Source organism: Microcaecilia unicolor, chromosome 6 (genome assembly GCF_901765095.1).
Source record: "Microcaecilia unicolor chromosome 6, aMicUni1.1, whole genome shotgun sequence".
NCBI lineage: Eukaryota > Metazoa > Chordata > Amphibia > Gymnophiona > Siphonopidae > Microcaecilia > Microcaecilia unicolor.
In genome coordinates, this window is record NC_044036.1 from 38,837,376 (window position 1) to 38,861,085 (window position 23,710).

The 23,710-nt window shown below is 43.3% G+C and overlaps 1 protein-coding gene across 4 annotated transcripts in view; it reads right to left on the reverse strand.

Annotated features, from left to right (window-relative positions):
* Nucleotides 1–15,289: 15,289 nt before the first annotated feature.
* KANK4 (KN motif and ankyrin repeat domains 4) overlaps nucleotides 15,290–23,710 on the reverse strand; it is a 138,363-nt gene continuing 129,942 nt past the window's right edge. For all 4 annotated transcript variants that reach the window (XM_030206626.1, XM_030206629.1, XM_030206630.1 and 1 more), the window contains exons 9-10: nucleotides 21,904–22,104; nucleotides 15,290–16,156 (exon numbers count right to left, since the gene is read on the reverse strand). In XM_030206626.1, coding sequence (XP_030062486.1) covers nucleotides 16,055–16,156; nucleotides 21,904–22,104 — 303 coding nt within the window. In that variant the 3' untranslated portion in view covers nucleotides 15,290–16,054. The remainder of the gene's footprint in view (nucleotides 16,157–21,903; nucleotides 22,105–23,710) is intronic.

Here is a 23,710-nt window from a genome sequence, read left to right on the forward strand (position 1 = left end):
CTGGGGATAATCAGGTTAATACCACGTTTTCATTGTTTACTGTTTAATTGATCTCCTTGTCTTGTTTCACTCTCCCTATTTTGTGGTCTAAGGAAGAGTATAGAATTACCTGATTGAAATAATTCTTGCATTATTTTGTCTGTATTTCTGGCAAGTTATTTTAGTGCTTGTAAAATTAAATTGTTATAAATAAAATAAAAATAAAAAAATAGCAAAAAAAAAAAACACATCACAAAATCATAGCCACAAAGCAGCAAGATAATCATTCTGGAAAAATGTATACATACCAAACAGTAACAACACAACACAAAAATAGCATTGTTAATACATGTAAATTAGACTGCAATATTGTTAATATAAAGTCTACTCTAATGAGGTAATAATATGCAAAATAGCTAATTATCTGCTAGTGCAGCAGAAAAGTACCTGCGCAAAATGTGTCGCAGATGCATTAACATAAAAAATGTTTGCTGCATCTCAGAGTGGTGCATATATATACCATTTGAATATATGCACATACCTTATTTGCAGCTAAACATCTGACACTAATATGCATTATAATTACCACATGTACATATGTTAATAACAGATGTTAGTACGTTTTAGTACATGAGCCGCTAAAGCAGGTGGAATCTGGGAGGCTAATGTTGGTTGCTGCCTATCTTTCCTTTTTTTCTCATGCCTTGTTTTCTTGCTGTGCACCCTCTCATTCTTTTCATTTTTCCCTGGAGCATCCTGCGCCTGTATCACTGTTTTCTCTCCAAGGAACTATCGATTTGTTTTCCATGGTGTGTGTGTCTATAGAAACATCAAATCAATACTTATCTCTTCTGAGCCTAGTGACACAGGGTGTGAAGCTATTCAAGGAACAGAAATTAAAGCACCATTTGGACTGGGGGAGGGGAGGCTGCTGCAATGTCTGGGTGTAGAGACCCTGGCATTTTGTTGGGATGGTGGATAAAAATGTAGAGGTCTGAGTAAATGGTGTGTGTCTCTTTCTAATACCTGAGGGAACTCGGGGTCTTTTATGCAGAAGGGTTGACAAATTGAAACTGAAGTTACAATTTAGTTGAAATGATTATTTTCCAGTTTAGAGAACTGATATCAGGTAATGTAAGCTCAGAATCCTACACACAGTTTCGTACTGAAGTGCACTTGGTTATAGCCCATGGCTTGAGAGCATGATACATTAAGGAAAAGCAGTTTTATTCTGTGGAATTTTGAGGCTACTTTACTATATGTAATGCATTAAAATTGTTTTCTGCTGTTATCATGTGCCTTGGATGATTTATGATATCTGGTTCAGATTCCAAGCATTCATTCCTCACAAATCTCAAAACTTAGTTGGAACAGCTTAGTGGAAGAGAGCCTTTAGATTCTTTTGGTATTCTACGTTGATTCCAGCTTCTCTCTGAATTGAGGCCACTTTTATTCCATGCAGGGGTCAAAGAGATGGGTACTTAAAGGAAAAGGTGCACGAAAACCTTATTGTGAGGTGAAGTTAATTTCATTCAAAGCAGGACTTTTGGGCATCCCCATTTAGGTGCCACTACATAGGAAAATCAACGTAGAGGAGAAAAGGTCCTCAAGGGTGTAGAACACACAGCAAGCAAACAAGTGAGGAACACACAAACTCTGGGATTCTATATATCGCGCTGAGATTTCCACGTGGAAATCAAAGCGTATTCCATAACAACGCGTAAAGCTTAGTTAACAAGCTAATCAGTGCTGATAATTGGACGCTAACAAGTGATTAACAGCACTAACTGACATTAATTAGAATTTACGTGCATTACTGTCTAAGCGTATTCTGTAACGCGGTGCACCTAAATTCTAAGTCGCATAGTTGAAAAGTGGGTGTGGTTACGGGTGTGGAATGGGCAGGTCATGGGTGTTTCCTAAAGCTATGTGTGTTGCTATAGAATACACTCGCTCCGTACCTAATTTAGGCTTCTGGATTTACACAAGGATTTAGTTGGCGTAATTGACCGTGACTACATTTAGTCAAGCAGACTGGCGTTCGGTATATTCTATATACTGCGCAAAACTTTAAGCCTATTCTATAAAATTTAGGTGTACTTTAGAGAATACACCTCAGTGCAGAATTTTCAGGCACTATATGTAGAACCTAGCCCAAAGAGTCCAAGAAAACCGGTTCTTAATGGTCCATTGCATTTATTATTTGTTTTAAATAAATAAATGTAATTAACCATTAAGAACTGGTTTCCTTGGACCCTTTGTTTGTTCTTCAATTGTTTGCTTGCTGTGTGCCACTATATGGGCGTCACCATTGGGGTATCTATACATATTGGTCCAGACTTATGGGTGCCCAAATGGTGGCATCTGTAATCCACTCTTTACATCTTCCTTCCCTCTAACCATGATCTCCTTTCTGCTCTGAGGACTGCAAGGACCAGCAGCTATGATCTCCCATCTGCTGTGAGGACCATGAGGACCAGCAGCTATGATCTCCCGTCTGCTGTGACTGAGAGGACCAGCAGCTATTTATTTATTTATTTTTATTTTATTTGTTACATTTGTATTCCACATTTTCCCACCTATTTGTAGGCTCGATGTGGCTTACATAGTGCCGGAGAGGCATTTGCAGATTCCGGTGTGAACAAATGCAGGGTGATGTTGTGGTAAGATAAGTTCATGTGGCACAGCCACATTAGGGAATCATACAACAGAAGAGTTGTGTTATGTCCATTACGTACTTTAGTTTTGTTGTGTTGCAGTGATCAGGCATTTATGATGGATTGGTAGGGTATGATCTCCTGTCTGCTGCGAGGACCATGAGGACCAGCAGCTATGATCTCCCATCTGCTGCAAGGACCATGAGGACCAGTAGCTATGATCTCCCGTCTGCTGCGAGGACCATGAGGACCAGCAGCTATGATCTCCCATCTGCTGCGAGGACCATGAGGACCAGCAGCTATGATCTCCTGTCTGCTGAGAGGACCACGAGGACCAGCAGCTATGATCTCCCATCTGCTGCGAGGACCATGAGGACCAGCAGCTATGATCTCCTGTCTGCTGCGAGGACCATGAGGACCAGCAGCTATGATCTCCCATCTGCTGCGAGGACCATGAGGACCAGCAGCTATGATCTCCCGTCTGCTGCGAGGACCATGAGGACCAGCAGCTATGATCTCCCATCTGCTGCGAGGACCATGAGGACCAGCAGCTATGATCTCCCGTCTGCTGAGAGGACCATGAGGACCAGCAGCTATGATCTCCCATCTGCTGCGAGGACCATGAGGACCAGCAGCTATGATCTCCCGTCTGCTGAGAGGACCATGAGGACCAGCAGCTATGATCTCCTGTCTGCTGCGAGGACCATGAGGACCAGCAGCTATGATCTCCCATCTGCTGAGAGGACCATGAGGACCAGCAGCTATGATCTCCTGTCTGCTGCAAGGACCATGAGGACCAGCAGCTATGATCTCCCGTCTGCTGTGAGGACCATGAGGACCAGCAGCTATGATCTCCTGTCTGCTGAGAGGACCACGAGGACCACAGCTATGATCTCCTGTCTGCTGCAAGGACCATGAGGACCAGCAGCTATGATCTCCCGTCTGCTGTGAGGACCATGAGGACCAGCAGCTATGATCTCCCATCTGCTGAGAGGACCACGAGGACCACAGCTATGATCTCCCTTCTGCTGTGAGAAGCATCATCCACAGATGCTGGTCAAGGACCCTGAACCCTGAACCAGAGGTCAGTGTACAGAAAAAACTTTTACACACCGCCATTTGAGTGCCCAAACATTCAGTGCCCAAAAATCGTGCACTGAATTACCTTACTTTAAGGTTGCAATTGTGATGAAGATGAATTTATGATCTTCTTGGGAAGTCATTTTCCTTCATTACAAAAATCTATCTGTAGGATTAATCTACCAAATAAAATGCTACCACCTTATATCAAAATCATAAAGACCTAAAAGAAATAGCATGAGAAAAAGAACTATTTGTGTGCTTAATTTTGGACTGACTGACTATATTTTATGTGTGAGGTTGGATTAGATGAACAATATGAAGGCCACAGTCTGTCTGACAGACCGAAAGAGTAAAACTGGTGTTTTACTTAGACTTCGGTGAAATCCTGGACACCAACAGAACTGAATACTAAGTCAAATTGGAGAGGTCAGGCTAATCTTTCCCAGGCTTCCATTTGTCATGAGAAAGTTTAAACATTTCTGGCACAAGATGAGAGAATGGCTCTTAATGTAAACAATATACTGGAAACAAGAGGGCTCTGTTTTGTTCATGGGATAGCTGCTGTGTTTTGGGCCTCTGTGAGGTGAAGATTTCATTTTTATGAGAGATTTAATCCTCTTTCTTCGACCACGGTTGCAACATTTTAGTAGGTTGGGGGCAGGATGTTGTTCTTCCCATGTTAGTAGTTTCAGGGGCTGATGCAAAAAAAAACCTGTGCTAGGCTTTGCTCAGGGTTAGAGCTGCTTTAGCTTTCAATATTGTGCGTACATAAGGCAGAAAAGGGTTCTGCGTAGAAGCCAGTCCGCACAAAGCCTTGTGTTAGATGCCAGTACACAGAAACTGGAAAGAAGTCAATACTTAACTGATAAAACATAGAGAAAAGACCTCAGAAGTAGGTGGAAACATACTTTTAAAGCCACTTCACAATGTAGTGAAACTGTGGGAAGTGCCCAAAACTCCTCATTTTAAATATTTTTCAACTTTTTATTTTTAATTTTTATTTTTTTTACATTTTTTGTGTGTACAACTTTATGTGGGTTCAAACTCTCGAACATTTAAAAAGGGTCCTACAAAATGGACACATATCTGGTATGGGTAAAGCTCAATAAGGATTCAAAAAGTGAACACTTATAAATGAATCCCCAACTCCTTGAAAAAATGCTGGGATACTCTGGAGGTTTAAGCACCGGGCTTGACAACGAGGGGTGCTGAGTTCAAATCCTAATACTGCTCCTTGTAATTTTGTTCAAGTCACTTAGGGGCCCTTTTACTAAGCTGTGCAAGCGTCTACGCGCGCCCAATGCGCGCCAAAATGGAGTTACCGCCCGACTACTGTGTGGCTCTTGCAGTAATTTCATTTTTGGCGTATGTCCAATACACGCGTCTGAAAACTATTTTTTATGTTTGGGCGTGCATAATGGATGCGCCAAGTGGCGTTTGACACACGTAGGTCATTACTGCCCGGATTCTTTACTGCTAGATCAATGGCTGGCGGTAAGGTCTCAGACTCAAAATGGACGCGCTGCAATTTTGATTTTGCTGCACGTCCATTTTTGGCAAAAAAGAAGGCCTTTTTTTACAGGCGTGCTAAAAAATGGATCAGCGCGTGCCCAAAATCCATGCCTACACTACCGCAAGCCGTTTTTCAGCGCACCTTAGTAAAAGGAGCCCTTAACCCTTCATTGCCTCAGATACAAAATTAGATTGTGAGTCTTCTAGGGACAGATAAATACCTGGTGTACCTGAATGTTACTCACCTTGAGCTACTACTGAAAAACATGTGAGAAAAATCCAAATAAATAAGGAGTCCTTTTACTAAGGTGCGACGAAAAAATGGGCTGCACTAGTGTAGGCATGTGTTTTGGGTGGGTGCAGATTCATTTTTCAGCGCACCTGTAAAAAAAGGCCTTTTCAAATTTTTCGCCGAAAATGGACGTGCGGCAAAATAAAAATTGGCGCATGTGCATTTTGGGTTTGAGACCTTACCGCCAGCCATTGACTTAGCAGTAAGGTCCTATGTGGTAACTGTGTGGTAATCATCTACGCACGTAGAATGATGAGTACCACTCGGTTTCCGCCGCGTGCAAGAAAATAAAAATTATTTACCTGCATGCATAGCAGACACATATGTGCGGGTGCCCCAGCCCTTCATACGTGGCAGCTGCTGTTTAAAAAGTTTTACCTCCTGCTCGGCCGGCAACACTTGAAGTCCAGCAAATACAGAAGCTGCTTCAGACAGGCTGTGGTTTCACTTCTTTTTCTGCAGTTCCTGTGGTCCTGCCCTTCTGCAAACAGGAAATGAGGGCGGGACCAGAGGAACAGCGAACCACAGCCTCTCTGAAGTGGCGTCTGTACTTGCTGGACTTCAGTGTTGCCAGCTGAGCAGGAGGTAAAATTTTTTAAACAGCAGCTGCCACGTATGAAGGGCTGGGGCACCTGCACACATCCTCCTTGCACTCGGAGGCCACAGAGACAGAGGGAGGGAGGCACTGGGTGGCGGAAATCGGAGGCGAGGTGGGCGCAGATAGAGGGGGGTCCTGAGATGAGGGGGGTCCTGAGAGGAGGGGAGGGAGAGGAGGGGGAGGCGGGTCCTCAGATGAGAGAGGGTGGGGGGGTCCTGGGGGAGGGGGGAGGAGGAGGGGGTCGGGAGGGGGAGGAGGGGCATGATGAGGAAGGGGGAAGGGGAGGAGGAAGGGGAGGGAGTTGGGAGGGAGGGGATGATGGGGAGGAGGGAGGTGATGGGGAGGAGGGGGGAGGGGGCCCTGGAACCTTGCTAGTGCTCGTTTCCTTTCTGTTGGAAACGGGCCTCTTTTACTAGTTACTTATGAAACAACTGAAAAAGATGAGCTTTAAGAGCTTTTGAAAACATCTTAAGCTGAGTTAATGTTCTAATATTCAGAGGAAGAGCGTTCCGCCATTTAGCAAACTGAAATGGGTGCAAACTGTTAAAAACAGTTCAATAAATTACACATTTAGGACTTGGATATTGTAATAAAAGTGGAAGGGCTACCAGATAAAGATCCATTTAAGCAAGATTGCCAGCCAAGATCTGGGAAATAGTCTGAGGCTGTGAAGAAAAATTGGGCATTCCACTTGTATTAAAATACCATCCACTGAACCATCAGTGCCTGGATCTCATGCAATATTTCTGCATCAAACTCCTCAGCTCTGATCTTAGACAAAAAGATGCCTAGTGCATAAAATGGACACAGTAATTCAATTATTGTGATGGTGGTCCAGCTAGAAGAGGTTTGTACAATACTGCAAATAGAAAAACTGCAGGGTAGGCCTGACAGACAAAAGCACATCTTGCACGGATTTGATACACTACAACATGGCTTTAATATAAAAGGGGCTTTAACATAAAAATATCTCCCTACGCTGTAAAATCCCATCTAAAACATAAGACCCGCTAAAATTCAAGATATCACCACATCTTAATAATTCAGGATAGAAATTAGCACTTGTGGACAAGGGAGGGTGGCTGCACCTTAATGTGGAATTTGCAATGAACGTTGATGAGGAAAAGTTGGAAAACCACCGCCAACTAGGAGAGCAGCCAGAAAGACAGCCTTCTGCCACCCACCGTGCTTTGATTACATGTGTGGAAAGAAATGTCAGAATTTAGATAAATGGAGAATGGGAAAGAGAACGGGGAATACAAATAGTGTTGGAGAGGTCACCTGAAGCAAGCCCATCGAAGACGTTCTTTTGCAAAGAGAAGGGTAATGTGGAACTGAACCCAGAAAGAAATGGCCAACAACCATATGTGCAGGTGAACATGGAATCGGCAAGGAAACCTTTATGTCACACCTGCATGATGAAGAAACTTACAGCCTTAAGAAGAGAAAAGCTTCCTTGGGTGCCCCGTCTTGGAATATGTGGAAGGGAAGAGCTAAAGGAGTGGAGGAGTAGTGGGCTGAGAACAAGGGGAAGTGGGTTCAAATCCCACTGCAGCTCCTGGTGACCTTGGGCAAGTCACTTAACTCTCCATTGCCCCAGGTACAAAAGCTGAGATTGTAAACCCACCAGGGACAAAGAATGTACCTATAGATAATACTAGTAAACTGCTTTGGCTGTACCACAGAAAGGTGGGATATCAAAATGCTTGACCTTTAATTACCTAACTGCTTAAAGGGCAATGGGGGGAATGGAATACCACATTCTGAAAAAAACTGGCAGTAAGGGATATGAGTATACAGTTGTACACACTATAAAGGATATAGTCCTGTTTTGGAGATTGGCGATGTGATGGCCTTAATAAAAATTTGAAGTATATATATATATATATATATATGCAAAAAAAAAGGCAGAAACAGACACTGCATGAATCAGTATTGCTCACTCCTACACTAACTATTCGGACACTCTGCTGGTACCCAGAGAGCTACCTGGTTAACTTAGGGTGGGCAGCTGGGTACCTGCTGAATATTGACAGTGCCTGGGTAATTCCCAGTTCCACTTTGTTCAAGACAGCTGTAGCACTAACTGGAGAATGCTGAGACCTATCAAGGTGAGATTAAATGAACATAAATCTTGCATTGTTACAGAGAATCTGCAGGCACCTTTAGCTAATCATTGGAAAGAAAAACAACATCGCTGGAATGACATAAAATGGCGTGTTATCAATCTCATACAAGAAGGATGGGAGGGAGGTAATTTAGGGATGGGGACCTCTAGCCCTGTTTGACAGGTCCGGTCTTTTATTTTGACAGCCCGGACCTGTCAAACAAATCCATGCCCAAGCACAATCCTCCCGCAGGATGATCAAAACTAATAGCACGCATAAATTTGTGTTCTTTTACTTTTGATCATTAGGGCTATAATTCCCTGCGCTGTTCCAGTGCTAATTTTTCAGGGCTGTTTGGAACAGCATGCGGAATTTGATCATTGGGGCCCAAAAGCAGGAGGGCTGTGCGAGGAGGGGCACAACATATTGCATTCACACTATTTCTCTTGTCTATGTGCCCTTTAAAGCAAGGAGGAGGGAGAGGGAGGTCTGGGGTTGGGCCTTTTGTTTTAAAGCCTAAAACGGCTGCCATCCAGCAATCAGCCTGTTGTTCTTAAAAACAGATAGAGCTAGCTCAATCCAGCTTAGTTTTCCCAGTTTCCCCCTTTTGACATAAAAAGAAAAAGAAAAAAAAGAAACAAATGTCTATTTTCTTTCCTGTGAGAAAAAAGGTTAAGTTGCACACACATTCCTCCACGGCTGTAGGGGGCGGTGTCAGGATTGTTTGACATCACATCCTGTCACGTGACCCCATTCACGATGGCAGCCAGTAGTGGAAACAGGAAGTGATGTGATGTGTTCAGTGGTAGCTGCCATCTTGGAAAAGGAGCATGGCTATGACGGCACTTCCCATTACATCATTGAAAGGGGTGGAGTTTGTGGAAGGGTTATGTAAAAGGAGAGGATTTGGGAAGGAGCTATGCAAATAAGGCGAGGCAAGGGACATGGCTGTGTAAAAGGAGCAGGGTTATGATGTCATATCTGGTGATATCATTGAAGGGGGTGGGACAGGGAATGAATGAAGCATGGGTGTGGCTTGGGCCTTTTCTCACTTCTGGTTGGCTGAGAAACCAGAAGTGGGTATTTCACCTGTCAAAGTCAATTAGTTTGACAAATGCCGATGAGATATACTACTTACGTATGTTATGAACTGTGTTTTCTGGAATGTACAGCCCTTTATGCTGGCATCAGGAAGGTCTGATTTGGTTCTTCCTTTTTTTTGTGCAGTGAGTCTTTTGTAATGTACTTTGCTAATTGTGAATAACCTGATCTAGATGCTCCTTTTCCTACCTAGATGACCATAATTGGACTTACTGGCTTCTAATTTAACATAACCAGCACTGGAGCCATCAGTGCTCAAGTGGTATTTTAATAGTAACATAGGAATCCTTTTACTAAAATGTGCTGTTCTTACTCTTAACGTACCTTAACACCAACAATTAATGTGTCTTAAGTGCAAAGGCTGCATGTTGGGAAGGGATGGGAGTTTAATACATTGACAGCCCTTGCCTCCACATTCCATTGGGCCCCATGGTTTCCTTTGGTAATTATGCAGGGAATGAACCCATCTGCATGAAAGGAGTGGATTCTGCAATCCTTCTCATGGCTACCGAATGACAGGAGACTAGAAACCAGGAGTGAGGCAGCTTGGGCAGAGAAATCATATTAATTTTAACTTTGGTTCAGTCCTGTAAAGTGGAAGAATGCCATCTGGGTTTAATTGCTCAGAAGTCTAGCTTTTGCTAGACTAGAGGTTAGAAAGGTCAGTGAGAAATGAAACTTTCTTTGTCCCTTTTTGAGTGATGGATTGTTCATAATAAATATACCACATCTGGATGCCATTATGAGCAAGGCATACTGGACAGTTTCGCAGGCAGTTTAAAGGATTAGACTGAACGCTGTTTAGAAGGAGATAGTGTAGGTTTAAATAATTCTAGATGATTTAGATTTTGTCTTATAAGGAATTCTGATTTCTGCTTATTTTAGAATATGTTTTATTCTGTTTAATTAATAAGTTTATTTCTATGTAAAATATCTTTTCAATTCAGTGTTACATCAGTGTCTGACTTTTCAAGTGAGCTTTGTCTGCAGTTTAAGAGGTCATCATCTGGTTTGAATTATCCACAGTCCTAGCTAGGTGAAAGAGGTCAGGAAAAGTCAACTCTCTTCTCCTTGATGGATTAGCTAAGTGTAGGACTGGTCTTCTGAAAGTAATAACAAACCATGTCTGTGTGCCATTAAGCAAGACTGGCCCCTTGGCCCCTTGACCCCTTAATGAATGCCAGAACCCAGTTAGTATGAAGTTGATTGGGAATCTGATTATGTGAATAATAATAAAATGCAGGAGATAGGTGCCACATTGTCTAGTTTGAGAGGCCCCAGGTTATAGGTTAGTTTAGGAAATATCTCAAACCTATGTAACTGATATTTTTAAGTAATGTGTAAGTAATAATTTGTTCAAGACAGGGTAATCAATCTATTCTTTACCATCTGGTGAGAAAGGGGGGCTAGAAGGGTGTAGGACCCTATATAACTGAGAGCAGAAGCAGCTTACATTAGAAGAAGGAGCAGAGACGAGAGAGACAACAGACAGGAGAAGACAGGAGACAGAGAGAGATCTCAGAAGAAGAGACACAGAAGGACAAGACACAGAGAGAGCTAGAGCTGATGTCCTACTATGTTTGCTGGCAAATAAAGAAGACTTCTCTCTCATTCTGGTGTGTGGTGTTTGACTCCTGAAGTACCACAGATTCTGCTAACAATAGTGGTAATTCTTGCAACAGGAGTACATATGACTCATGTAATTAACAAATACATGCACTACAGAAAATGAACCCAATACTGTACAGATCAAAGGACATAACCTTTAGTAGGATTTTATTCTTATTTTTTACTCTGTCTTTTGGGTTTACAAATATGGAACCTATGAGCTACCTGTGAGCAGTCTATATTTGGGATAAATTCAACACTGTGTAAGTTTTAGTGTGATTCAAATTTGAAAAACAGCAATGCAAAAATATTACATTTTCTACAGGAATACAAGTAAACAGATGAAAAAGTAGTTGTGCATGATTTTATTTTGTATTGAAATATTCACTTTTACATTTTTTACTAAACAGTCGGTTGATAAACTACTAAACCCATCTCAGGAATATAGCAGAAATAAGTCTATATTATATTTTCCAAGTAGTGGTGGCTGGACTGGGGAGGGGTGTTTTACTTTTGCCTGTACACCACAAAACAGATCGTTGCTGATGTAATTTTAAGAGTTTGAAAAACGCCAAACTTGATTATCTGATTTTCTGTGATTCAACAGCCCCTTTAGTTATGGGAAAAAAAAAGTATTGTTCACTTTTATTGGATCAGTATAGGAGCTCTCTAAAGCTGATGGTGTCCATGAGTTTTCTAACTGACAGTGTCTTGGAAGTACCTAGACAACCTCCCCAATCTCATCTTCACAGAATTGGCATATCGAACCAGAAGAATGTAGTGCAACCTACAGTCAAAACTGTTTGAATGTAAGTATTTGCATATTAAAGTGCAATATGAAACTCTTCAGAGCAAAGATTTTGCAGACTGATGGAACGGCAACGTAGTCAGCCTGGTGAAAGAATATCCAGCCCTTGAAACGGAATCATTTTGTGGAACTGCAAAAGCAAAGCAGCAAATTATAGAGCAGATGTTTGCCCACAGGGTGACTTCCATGATAAAACTGATGGCCAGCTTGATTTCGTTTTGGAAAAACAAAATTGTGAAACATTTTCAAACCAGATCCTCCCTATATTGTGCTAAGGAAGTATGTAGGCTTCTTATGAATTGTAAAGTCTCTGAACAACGGTGTGGTGCAGCTTGACTGAACATCTTCACAAGCAATGTGTCATAGCTCATAGCCTTTACAGCATAGGTGCAGTTTGCCTGTTTTGAGTTGACAGGGCAAGAAGTAGGGAGATTCAATTGGCATGGATTAGCTTTATATCCCACTTTCCCCACCCCAACTGCTGGCAACACTCTCTTTTTCACACATACTCTTCATCACTCTTTACCTCCCTCACCCCAGGTCTGGCACCATCAACCTCAAGCTCCCCCTCCCATATGTTCACCTGTAGTTGCTGCATTGCAATTCAGCAAAGTATTTTCAATCCTTTCTATTTTTTGATCTTCTGTTCTTATCACCTTCCATTAGGCTTCCTTCTTGGCCCTTCTTCAGTTTCTTTCCTTTTTCCTTTATTCAGTCAATTGGATATATTTTCATTTCTCTGGTCTTCCCTTCTGAATTCATTTTTCCTGTTTCTATAGTTCCATTACAGTCTTATTTCCAAATTACCTTCTTGTTACCCATTTTATTCTCTCAGCATTTCTTCTAGGCTTCTTCACCTTACTGTCATTTTTATTTTGCTTATGCTATTCCCACTTGTTTTCCTTTTTTCTCGTGTTTCTCTGTTTTCACTCTTTCATTCTCCTCTCCTACCGCTCCTGCTGTCTCCCACACATCCCTTGCTCCTCTCCTCATGCAAAAATCCCTCCTCCCCACACAGTCATTCTTCCCCACCGTTATCCTTCAATGTTCTCTCATCTTTTCTTCCACCTCTCCTTTCTCTCTCCTCCATTACTACCCTTTCCCCCTTCTTTCTTCTTTCTCCACTTCTACACCTTCCCACTCATCTCTCCTCACCATTCTCTAATCTCTCTCCTTTCCCCCTTCTTCATCCTGTCTTTTCCCATTTCCCTTCCCATCTACAATTCCTTCTCTTTCATCATGCCTTTCTTTCCTCCTCCTCCTCACAGCTTCCCCCTCTTCTTTCGCCTTCTCTGTTTGCGTCCTCCTATCTCTACTTTCCCCTTTCTTCCAACCTTCATCCTGAAAAACACTCCTCCCCTTCCCCACTGTTTCCTTTTCTCTTTTAAAGTCTCTCCTCCTCCCTCTAATTTTGCATCAGTTCTCTTAGCCTCATCTCCTCAAGAGGCTGTGAAGACTCAGAGCACGCACAGTACTGTTAGTTACTTAATTCCCATCTCGTTCTACACAGAGGCATAGAAACCAGTGCTGTGGGTAATGAGTAAGCTTCTTCATTGTGTCCAGGGAGAGGAAATTTGTATTGTGTTTAGCACCCTCACTTTGAAACAGGAATCACGGAGTAGAGGAAGGATGGGCTGTGGGGAGCTCCAAGTCCCCTCTGCCCTTGCTGCTTGTTAACCTTTGCTCCTCCAATCATCGGCATGGTGTTTGGGCAGGGGGCATCGTCCAAGTCCTCCAAACTAAGCCCATACTGTACAGTAGGTCTTGTCTATATCAGAATGGATACTATGCAAAAAAAACCACTGGTAATTCTGAATAAATAACGACTCTAGGGTATTCACATTTGACATTGAAAGGAAGAGCTGATATTAGTCTCATTGTAAACGTTACAGATTGTTAGTATATGAAAAAAATCCAGTACTCTTGAACCAGTAACCTTCCTACATCCAGTATTAAATTAGAGGACACAGTACGTATCACAACATAGTACTGGTCTCCATCACCTCTACCAGTAGACTAGTCCATATTGAAGATATGGCTCTAGATCTTTCATGATAAGTACATTTCCTTTGGTATGGTTTTTGGTGTGAGCCACAATGTTTAATCCAGCCCAGATTGTACTGTCCTGTGCAGTGATATCAAAAGCTGGTGTCTGGACTGGTACAGAGGTGGGTTGTGATGATTAAATGATGAGACAGACATGGGAGTCTGAGAGTCAATATTGAACTTACAAATGTTATTTGAACATGGGGTTTTTCCTTTTTTTTCAATTTCATTTTAATTATTTTGGGGCCCTTTTACTACAGCTTAGCATGTGCTAAGCAGTGGCGTAGCTATGTGGGGCCTGGGGAGGCCTGGGTCCCTGCCGATTTGGCCCTGGACCACCCTGTCGATGACCCTCTCGACTTCCCTCCCGCCGCCAACCCTCCCCCGCCGTGGGCTACCTTTGCTGGCAGGGGACCCCCAATCCCCGCCAGCCGGGGAGGTCCTCTTCTTCCTCCGAAGTCTTCGTTCTGTTTCTGATGTCCTGCACATTGTACGTGCAGGACGTCAGACTCACAGAAACAGAACGAAGCCTGGCAAGGCTTCGTTCTGTTTCTGTGAGTATGACATCCTGCACGTACAACGTGCAGGACGTCAGAAACAGAACGAAGCCTTCACGGGAAGAAGAGGACCTCGGCTGGAGGGGATTGGGGTCCCCCGCCAGCAAAGGTAGGCAACGGCGTGGGAGGGTTGGCGGCGGGAGGGGGGTCGAGAGGGTCATTAGCGGTGGCACGGGGGGAGGGGTCAGTAATGGCGCGGGGTGGGGGTGGGGTCGGCAGCACCGGGGGGGCTAAAATGTGCCCCCTCACCTCGGGCTCTGGACCCGCCGAAGTCTGGCTACGCCCCTGGCGCTAAGTGCCACATGGACCATAGGAATAAAATAGGACATGCAGCATTTATTGCGCGCTAATGTCTGTTAGCGTGTGCTAAGCTTTAATAAAAAGCCCCTTGGCTTTGGTGCTTATTTATTTGGATTTTGCTCACCACCTTTTTCAGCAGTAGCTCGAGGTGAGTTACATTCAGATACACTAGGTACTTCCCTGGCCCGCAAAGGCTCACATTCTAATTTTGCACCTGAGGCAATGGAGGGTTAAGTGACTTGTCCAAGATCACAAGGAGCAGCAGTGCTTAGGTGGGAGACCTTTACTCAGTAAGGGCCCTTTTACCACGCTGCATAGGCGCCTACATGCACCCAACGCATGTCAGTTTGGAATTACCACCCGGCTACTACGAGGCCCAGGCAGTAATTTCAGTTTTTACACGTGGCCACTACTTGTGCCAGAAAACATTTATATTTTCTGGCGCCCGGGCGATAATCGCATGCATTGACCATTACCGCCCAGTTAACACGTGAGACCTTACCGCTAAGTGAATGGGTGGTGACAAGGTCTCAGACCCAAAATGGACGCACGCCAATGTTCATTTTGCCACACGTCCATTTTCGGACCCCCCCCCCCCCAAGGCATTTTTTAGAGGTGTTCTGAAAAATGGATCTGTGCACGTCCAAAACACACGCCTACACTAGTGCAGGTCACTCTTCAACGCACCTTAGTAAAAGGACCCCTAAAACAGTAAACTACTCCATACAGAATTTCCTCCTTTTTCCTCTGAGCCTCCCTCCTGCTAGCCTTGCTTCATGACCCCTCGCCTTTGAATTTCTTTTTCTGTGGAAAACTGAACCTTGCTGTACTGAAGCCTGCTATACATTTCAGAATTTCTATCTCTCTCTTTCCTCCAGCGAGTACATTTGGCGTACATTAAGCTAGCTTTGTACCGTTCTTTTACTCAACATTCAGTTGCTACTGCTGTCAGCAAAGATATTAAAACAAAACCAGCTGATGTCTTGCATTCCACTCCATAAAGGGATATTCACTTTAGAAGCTTTATTCTTTTTAAAAGACAATTGTTTGTAATGCAGATAGTAAGTATACTAGTAGTAAAATTATTCTCTAGCAGCTGTTATGTGGTAAACTATAAGTCACTTAGGATGTCACATTGAAAACAGGTACTCTGGAAAAAAAAACCCCACACTTGCATACTTCACTGTGCTACTTTCAGGTCAAGGCTACAGCCGTGTGCTTACCGAAGAGAATATAAGGATGCAAATGAATGCACATATTTCACATAGTTCCACCGAGAAGTATAGAATTTAATAATGTAACTGCTGCCCCCCTCCCTCTTTCCAAATGTAGCATGAAAAGGCTGAATGAATGAGGCTCTTGTTCTCCAAGGCAGGCTACGATGAGGCCTGCTTTCCCAGTTCATTTACAGAGATGGAGCTGCCTTGTGCTCTGCGTGGGCTCCAAGAAGCTCTGCAATGTGGCTGTGGGCAGATCTCAGAACGAGGGACAAAGCAGAGTTGCCATCCTAGATGAAAGGAAAAATTAAAGCTGATTTAGTTAAAAGTGCTGGAAAGATTACAGTTTTCTCAAGGCTTCCTCTCATTTTAATATTTATTTATTTATTTATTTATTTGTAGCATTTGTATCCCACATTTTCCCACCATTTTGCAGGCTCAATGTGGCTTACATTTGCCGTAGTGGCGATTGCCATTTCCGGTTAACAGAATTACAAATGATATTGCATTCAAGTGCGTATATACATGGTGAAAGAATACATTATAGTATTGCATATAGGCTCCTGAGATCTTAATCGACATAGGGTTAAAGTGGTATTGCATTAAGGTGTGTCCATACATGGTAGAGAAAAATGCGTTATGGTATTGCATATAAGTTCCTGAGTAATAGATTGGATTGTAACATATGTTGGGTCGTCATTTATAAAGAAATCATTTTCGACATTAAGGTAGAAGTGGTAGTGTTTTTTCATGAATAGTAATGAGGGTAATCAGTCATGTGGTAAGAGATCGGTTCTGTCTCGTTCGTGATCAGTCTTATTGTTTAGTAATTAGGATGGTTGTTTATGGTATGCCTTCTTGAACAGGTCAGTTTTCAGTAGCCTTCGGAAGGTAGCTAGATCTTGCGTTGTTTTTATGGCCTTCGGTAGTGCATATTTGCGTACAAATGTAGGAGAAGCTGGTTGCATGTGTGGACTTGTATTTTAGTCATTTACAGTTGGGGTAGTGGAGGTTGAGGAATGTGCGTGCTGATCTTTTTACGTTCCTAGTAGGTAGGTCTATAAGGTCTGACATGTAAGTCGGGGCTTCCCCGTGTATAATTTTGTGGACCAGGGTACAGACTTTGAACGCAATTCGTTCTCTTAATGGAAGCCAATGTAGTTTTTCTCTTAGGGGTTTGGCGCTTTCGTATTTCGCTTTCCCAAATATGAGGCTGGCTGCTGTGTTTTGAGCAGTTTGAAGCTTCTTAATGATTTGTTCTTTGCATCCGGCATAGATGGCATTACAATAGTCTAGGTGGCTTAGCACCATTGATTGTATCAGGCTGCGGAATATTTCCCTTGGGAAGTACGGTTTGATCCTTTTAAGTTTCCACATTGCGTGGAACATTTTCTTTGCTGTATTTTTCGCATGGTCTTCTAGTGTGAGATTTCGGTCAATTGTGACTCCCAGAATTTTCAGACTGTCAGAGATCGGAAGAGTGTATTCTGGAGTGTTTATGGTATTGTGTTTATTTGAGTTATATTGTGAAGATAGAATGAGGCATTGTGTCTTTTCTGCGTTTAGTTTTAGTTGGAATGTGTCCGCCCATGAATTCATTATTTGGAGGCTGTGTTTGATTTCATTTGTGATTTTTGTAACAACTGTGAAAATGGAGCCTAAAAAAATTTAGGGGTAGCGTATTCATAATTTAACGAGGCAGGAGAGGCTCTTGCCTGGTTCAATCACGTTGGCCAGTCCTACAGTTCACATTCAGTAGCGTTTGACCGGCTGTTGCCCCAGAATATCAACTGTAACCATCACACCAGTATCCAACTAGTGCTGTGGTGGTCCAGGGGTGGAGAGAGAACTTACCTGGCTAGTAGGAAGAGAGAGGGTAAATGCCCAGGTAAAGGAAGAACAGCAAATAGACTATCCTACTTTTATCCGCTTAGCTATCCAGGCACAGGTCTGAATATTAGCCGGCACTGGGATAACTGCTGGCATTGACTCTCCGAGGCTAATTCAGCATGCAGCTGTCAGCAGCTTTAAATCATTACATAAGTACATAAGTATTGGCCATACTGGGAAAGACCAAAGGTCCATCGAGCCCAGCATCCTGTTTCCAACAGTGGCCAATCCAGGTCACAAATACCTGGCAAAATCCCCAAAATAGACAAAACATTTTATACTGCTTATCCTAGAAATAGTGGATTTTCCCCAAGTCCATTTAATAACGGTCTATGGACTTGTACAAAACATTTTATACTGCTTATCCTAGAAATAGTGGATTTTCCCCAAGTCCATTTAATAACGGTCTATGGACTTTTCCTTTAGGAAGCCGGCCAAACCTTTTTTTAAACTCTGCTAAGCTAACTGCCTTTACTACATTCTCTGGCAACGAGAATGTGGTAAAGGCGGTTAGCTTAGCGGAGTTTTAAAAAGATTTGGACGGCTTCCTAAAGGAAAAGTCCATAGAACCCTTATTAAAGGTCTTTGGACTTTTCCTTCAGGAAACCGTCCAAACCATAGGCTGAATATTCAGGAGGCAATTTTAAAAATCTGGTATTTACTCTTTCTTTCTTTACCTGCAGATAAAGTGTACACGTCAATGGAATTCACTGGAAAAAAATGTCATCCATAAGAACATACATGTTCTAATTAGCAGATTTGTTGTTTTGACTATAGGGTAGCACTTACCCTGTGAAGGTAGACTTCTTTCTAGTAGACCTAACAGGGACTTTGCCGATGAATACATCCTTGGCACTATTTTGGAGGATTGCGGCAAATTTCTTTTATTGGTATGAAAACAATCCCAGTGCACCTCATGAGCAAGCAAGGAACCAAGTAGAGGGGATGTCAGAAATGTGTTTCATTTACCTAGTGGTAAGTTCAATGTGGCTTACAGTAAATTACATAAACAAGTTTCTAGGTGTTTGATATCGACGCAAGCCTGGATCGGTTCGTTCTGCGATCATGGTTGTGGTGTGATGGCCGAGATCTCCTTGGTGATATGGTTTCGTCGGAAAGAAATTTTATTAAATAGGTGGACTTTGAGATATTTTTGGATTGAGAGATAATTTTTCATGGATTTTAGTTCTTTCATTAGAGTTCCAAGTTTTGGTGCAAACATATGTGAAACTGGTTGTAAGTGTAGATTTGTATTTTAGATCTTGGCAGTTGGGATAGTGGAGAATGAGGTAGGTTCTTGCAGTTTGGCCAGCCATTGTATCCTGGTGTGAGACCGAAGATTATTTTATGAGCCATAGTGCATATCTTAAAGGATATGTGTGCTTTGATGGGTAGCCAGTGTATGAGTCTTGCTGCTGTGTTTTATGTTGTTTGTAGTCTCTTTAATGTTTGTTCCTTGCAGCCTGTGTATATTCTGTTATAGTAGTCCACATGGACAAGGACCATTGTTTGGACAAGTGTGCGAAATACATCTCAGGGGAAATAGTTTTTTATCCGCTTGAGTTTCCACATGGTGTGGAACAGTTTCTTTGTAGTGTTTGTTACCTGGTCATCGAAGGAAAGCTTGAGGTCTATGATTACTCTGAGGATTTTCAGTTTGTCTGCTATTGGGAGTGTTGTGCCCATGGTGTTGATGTTTGTGAATTGTTCCGTATTGTGTGGTGACGTTAGTATTAGCAATGTGGGTTTTCCCTGTTCAGTTTTAATTTGAATGCTGATGCTCAGGTGTTTATGCAGTCAGAGATCCTGGAAGTGATTTCAGACAAGTTCTTCTTGAAAGAGATGAATATTGTCACGTCATCGGCATATATGAATGGGTTGAAGCCTTGTTTGGACAGTGATCAGGCTAGGAGTGTCATCAGTAGATTAAATAATCTTGGGGGGGGGGGGGAGCAGTGAGCCCCTGGGGGACTCCACAGTCTGATTTCCAAGGGGAAGAGGTTGTGGTATTCATCTTTACTTGGTAAGACCTAGTAGTCAGGAATCCAATGAACCATTCGATCACCTTTCCTCCGATTCCGATTTTATCTAGTATTCTTTGTAAGATTTGGTGATCAACCATATCAAATGCGCTGGTCATGTTGAACTCTAGTAGGAGGAAGTCTTTCCCAAGTGAGATTTCCTTTTTAAATTTCGCTAGTAATGCGATTAGAACCGTTTCTGTACTGTAGTGTGCCATTGGCTGCAAGCGGGTCATCTTGTTCAAGAACTAAGATTTGTAGTGTTATGCTAGGTGGTCACACCTAGGGGTGGGAATATTCCTTTGATGTTATCCAGGAAAGAACAACGCATGATTTTCATTTGGAACACTGAAGTACCTTACGGCCTTAATAAGGAAATTGAGTGGCTTACTGTATAGTTTGGGATATGGACCTTTTTTAAGGGCTGGACTTCCGGTAGGCTCCATACGCATGCGCAGGTGTCTTTTTGACTTACCCGTCGTGTGTAGGGTCATGTTCAGATGGGAATATTAACATTGGAGCTTTGTGAAACATCCAAGTAGTATTCCATTGCACCTGGTTGGGTGTGATATCTGGAACATTACCATAAGAGTGTGAAGACTTAATGGATTGATTTAATGGAATGCCCGACACAAGCCGTGTTTCGCCAATGAGGAGGCTGCGCCAGGGGCTATGTGGTGTAAATACGTATGACTGCGAGGATGCTGCCATCTCCTGGAGATTGTTTGTGATTACTGTGCAGTGACTGAGCTGGGTTTTTTTAATCCACTATGGTACATTCACCATTTTGAGCATTAATCTTTTTTGTGTTGAAGATTTATATACACTACAAAGCTCTTTGGTGGTGAAGATCAGTATTTACACCACATAGCCCCTGAGGCAGCCCACCTGTAGGCAAAACACAGCCTGTGTCGGGCATTGCATTAGGTTGAAACTCTACAATAAAGATTTGTTTGTATCAACTACTGATCTGCTCTGTTTGTTTCCACACATATACAATACCAGCTGTTACATACATAACTCCCTACAGTTAAGAGCACGCATTTACACCACCCATTTCAGCTAGCGTAAGCGCTCACGCCTAAAGTTAGGTGCATAAACTGCAGACTTGCGCTAGTGTTCTATAATGGCAATTGCCATTATAGAATTTGCATTTCGCACACAGCATCCCAGGCAACCTATAGAGAATTACCCTCTAAATGCTCTGACCTTGACTGTACTGGGACAGAGTGAAAAAAAAAAAACTGCCTTAAATTAAACCACTCAGTTATATGTACAGTTGTCGGCCATCAACAGTCTATGTATATCTTCAGCACCTCTCACTCTCAGGATAGCGACGTGGAATATACATGTTAACACTGCAGTCAACATTGAAAATCTCTGACGACCGCTACGGCTGAATATTGACGCACACATTTGAATTCACCTTATCACTAGCTGGAAATCCCCATTTAACTGACATGTGGTGTCACAGAACCAGTGGCGTAGCCAAGGGTGGGCCTGAATGGGCCCAGGCCCACCCAGGTTGGGCTCAGGCCCACCCAGTAGCAACACACCTATGATGTGGCTGGCAAGGATCCCCAAGCCCCACCAGCCAAAAACTCCCAACAACTGTCCCTCCTGCATACCAGCCTTCCTTCTGATGTATTCCCGCCTATGTGGGAACAGGAAGTTGCATCAGAGGGAAGACTGTGGGGCCAACATGAGCAGTGTGTATTAGTTGCTGCTCGCTGCTGGTGAAAATCTGCTATTTAAAAGGTATGCGGGTAGGGGGGATGTTTGAGAGACCATATGGCATGCAGGCAAGAGAGTGAGAGACCAAATCACTTGTGGGACAGGGTGGCATTCTTCTGCCCACCCATCTTGGGCCCAGGCCCACCCAAATGTGGGTGGTCTGGCTACGCCCCTGCACAGAACATTCCAGCTTTCTTCAGATTTGGAATATTCATAAGTGAGTTAATATCAGCACATATAGGGAATTCTGCTCTCGCTGAGATTAGCGGCAGAGCAGAAAGAAGGAAGTGGAAAGGACTGCGTATTTCCTGCTTCTTCCTCCTCCTCTTCCTCTTCTGTGCAGCTGCTTTCCTTTTAATATCAGACAATGAAACAGAGACATATATCCTTACCTTGCCAGTTAACTGAGTGTTGCACTCAGGCTGAGCCAGAAGAAGCTTGACGATTTCCACATGACCACACTCGCACGCCATCATCAGCGTAGAACGTCCTTCGTCATCCTGCACGTTTATATCGGCACCACAGGACAACAGGACTCCCACCATATCGGCTCGCCCATGGCTCGCTGCCAGCATTAATGCTGTCTGTCCTCCCTGCAAGAATTGTGATGCTTAGACCCAGTCTGACATACTGCAGAGCAGTAACAATAGGTTAAGCAGTGCAGCTCACTAAAATACATGAAGGAACACATGCAGCACTTGTTTGGTTTAGCGAAGAACTTCAGGGCTGATGAGAGGTTCTGTACGTAGCATGTGATTGGAATTTTATCCCATTATTCAGTGGGTAGCACTGTATATAGCATTTAGGCACTAGAAGTACCCCAGGAATTGTCCTCCTATATTTAGGATGAGGAACATTCTAGAGTTCCTGCTCCTTATGTGAACTGTGAGTATTATGTAAGGGAGGATGGGCCTTCATGTCCATCACTGGGCAGTGAGTGCATCCTTTGAAAATTTTTATGGAACAATTTAAGACCCTGATTATTGGGGCTGGGTATTATTCTTGCTTGGATAACATGTATAGAATGTTTGTACGTTTGGGAAGCTTGCCAGGTGCCCTTGGCCTGGATTGGCCGCTGTCGTGGACAGGATGCTGGGCTCGATGGACCCTTGGTCTTTTCCCAGTGTGGCATTACTTATGTACTTATGTACTGGAGGTGGTCCTATCTGAGGGAAGTGCTGGGAAGGAGCCCAGGAGCTCAGAAAGAGCAGCAGGGATTTGCCTCTCTTCATGGCTGACTAGGCCTTCAAAAGGGGAAGAGCTGCGCTAGGCTGGCTTAGCCTAACCGAAGGAGGAGATCTAGAAAGAAATTTTGAGTGACCAAGTGGTGCGTCTTATCTTGACCCTGGGAAGCGCAGTCTGTGTATGAGGGACCGAACACTGGTGCATCCCTGGCACTCAGAGCAGGAGTGATTGAGAAGTGTTTTAAGAGATTTTGCCTTTTGGGGGAGAGAAGCAATTTTTCCTATCTTTTGAATCTCCCCAAAGGAGGTAATGTTGAGGAGTTGTGACACTGTCTTATTGAAAGACCTGTGGCATTGACACTGACTGAACTTGGTCTAAGCTCCGGGAAAGTATTACGCTTTTGGGTATTTTAGGAATGTCTTTTCTTTTTCTGTAAGAATATCTTGCAAGAGATCTTGAGGACCCCTGAAGAAAAGAAGCAAAGGTAGCATCCACCCAGGACCCCTGATGAAGCCTGAAGAGGAGAACATGAGTGGGGATCTGACTGGGATAAAAAAAAGTTTTTCCTCAGACTTTCTAAAAATCATGACACTAAAAATCCCAGCATGGCAGTGGCGTAGCCACAGCTGGGCTTGGGTGGGCCAGGGCCCACCCATATATGGCTCAGGCCCACCCAACAGTAGCACATGTTTAGTGGTAATTGGTGGGAATCCCAAGCTCGGCCAGCTGAAGATTTCTCCCCTGATGGTAACGAAAACGCTACTCTCCATGACACTGGCACCTGCGCATGCTCAGTTTTCAGTGCATGCCTGCTGCCAAGGTGGAAAGAAGCATTTTCCCACCAGCTGAGATAAATTTTTTTGGGAGGGGGGGGGGGTGGGGAGAACACTTGGTGCCCACCCAATTCTTGCCTAGGCCCACCCAAAATCTGTTGTCTGGCTACACCCCTGCAGCATGGTTTCGAATTGTATAAATTGTCCAAAACCTGCAGTTATTATTCTTAAACAGAGTTTA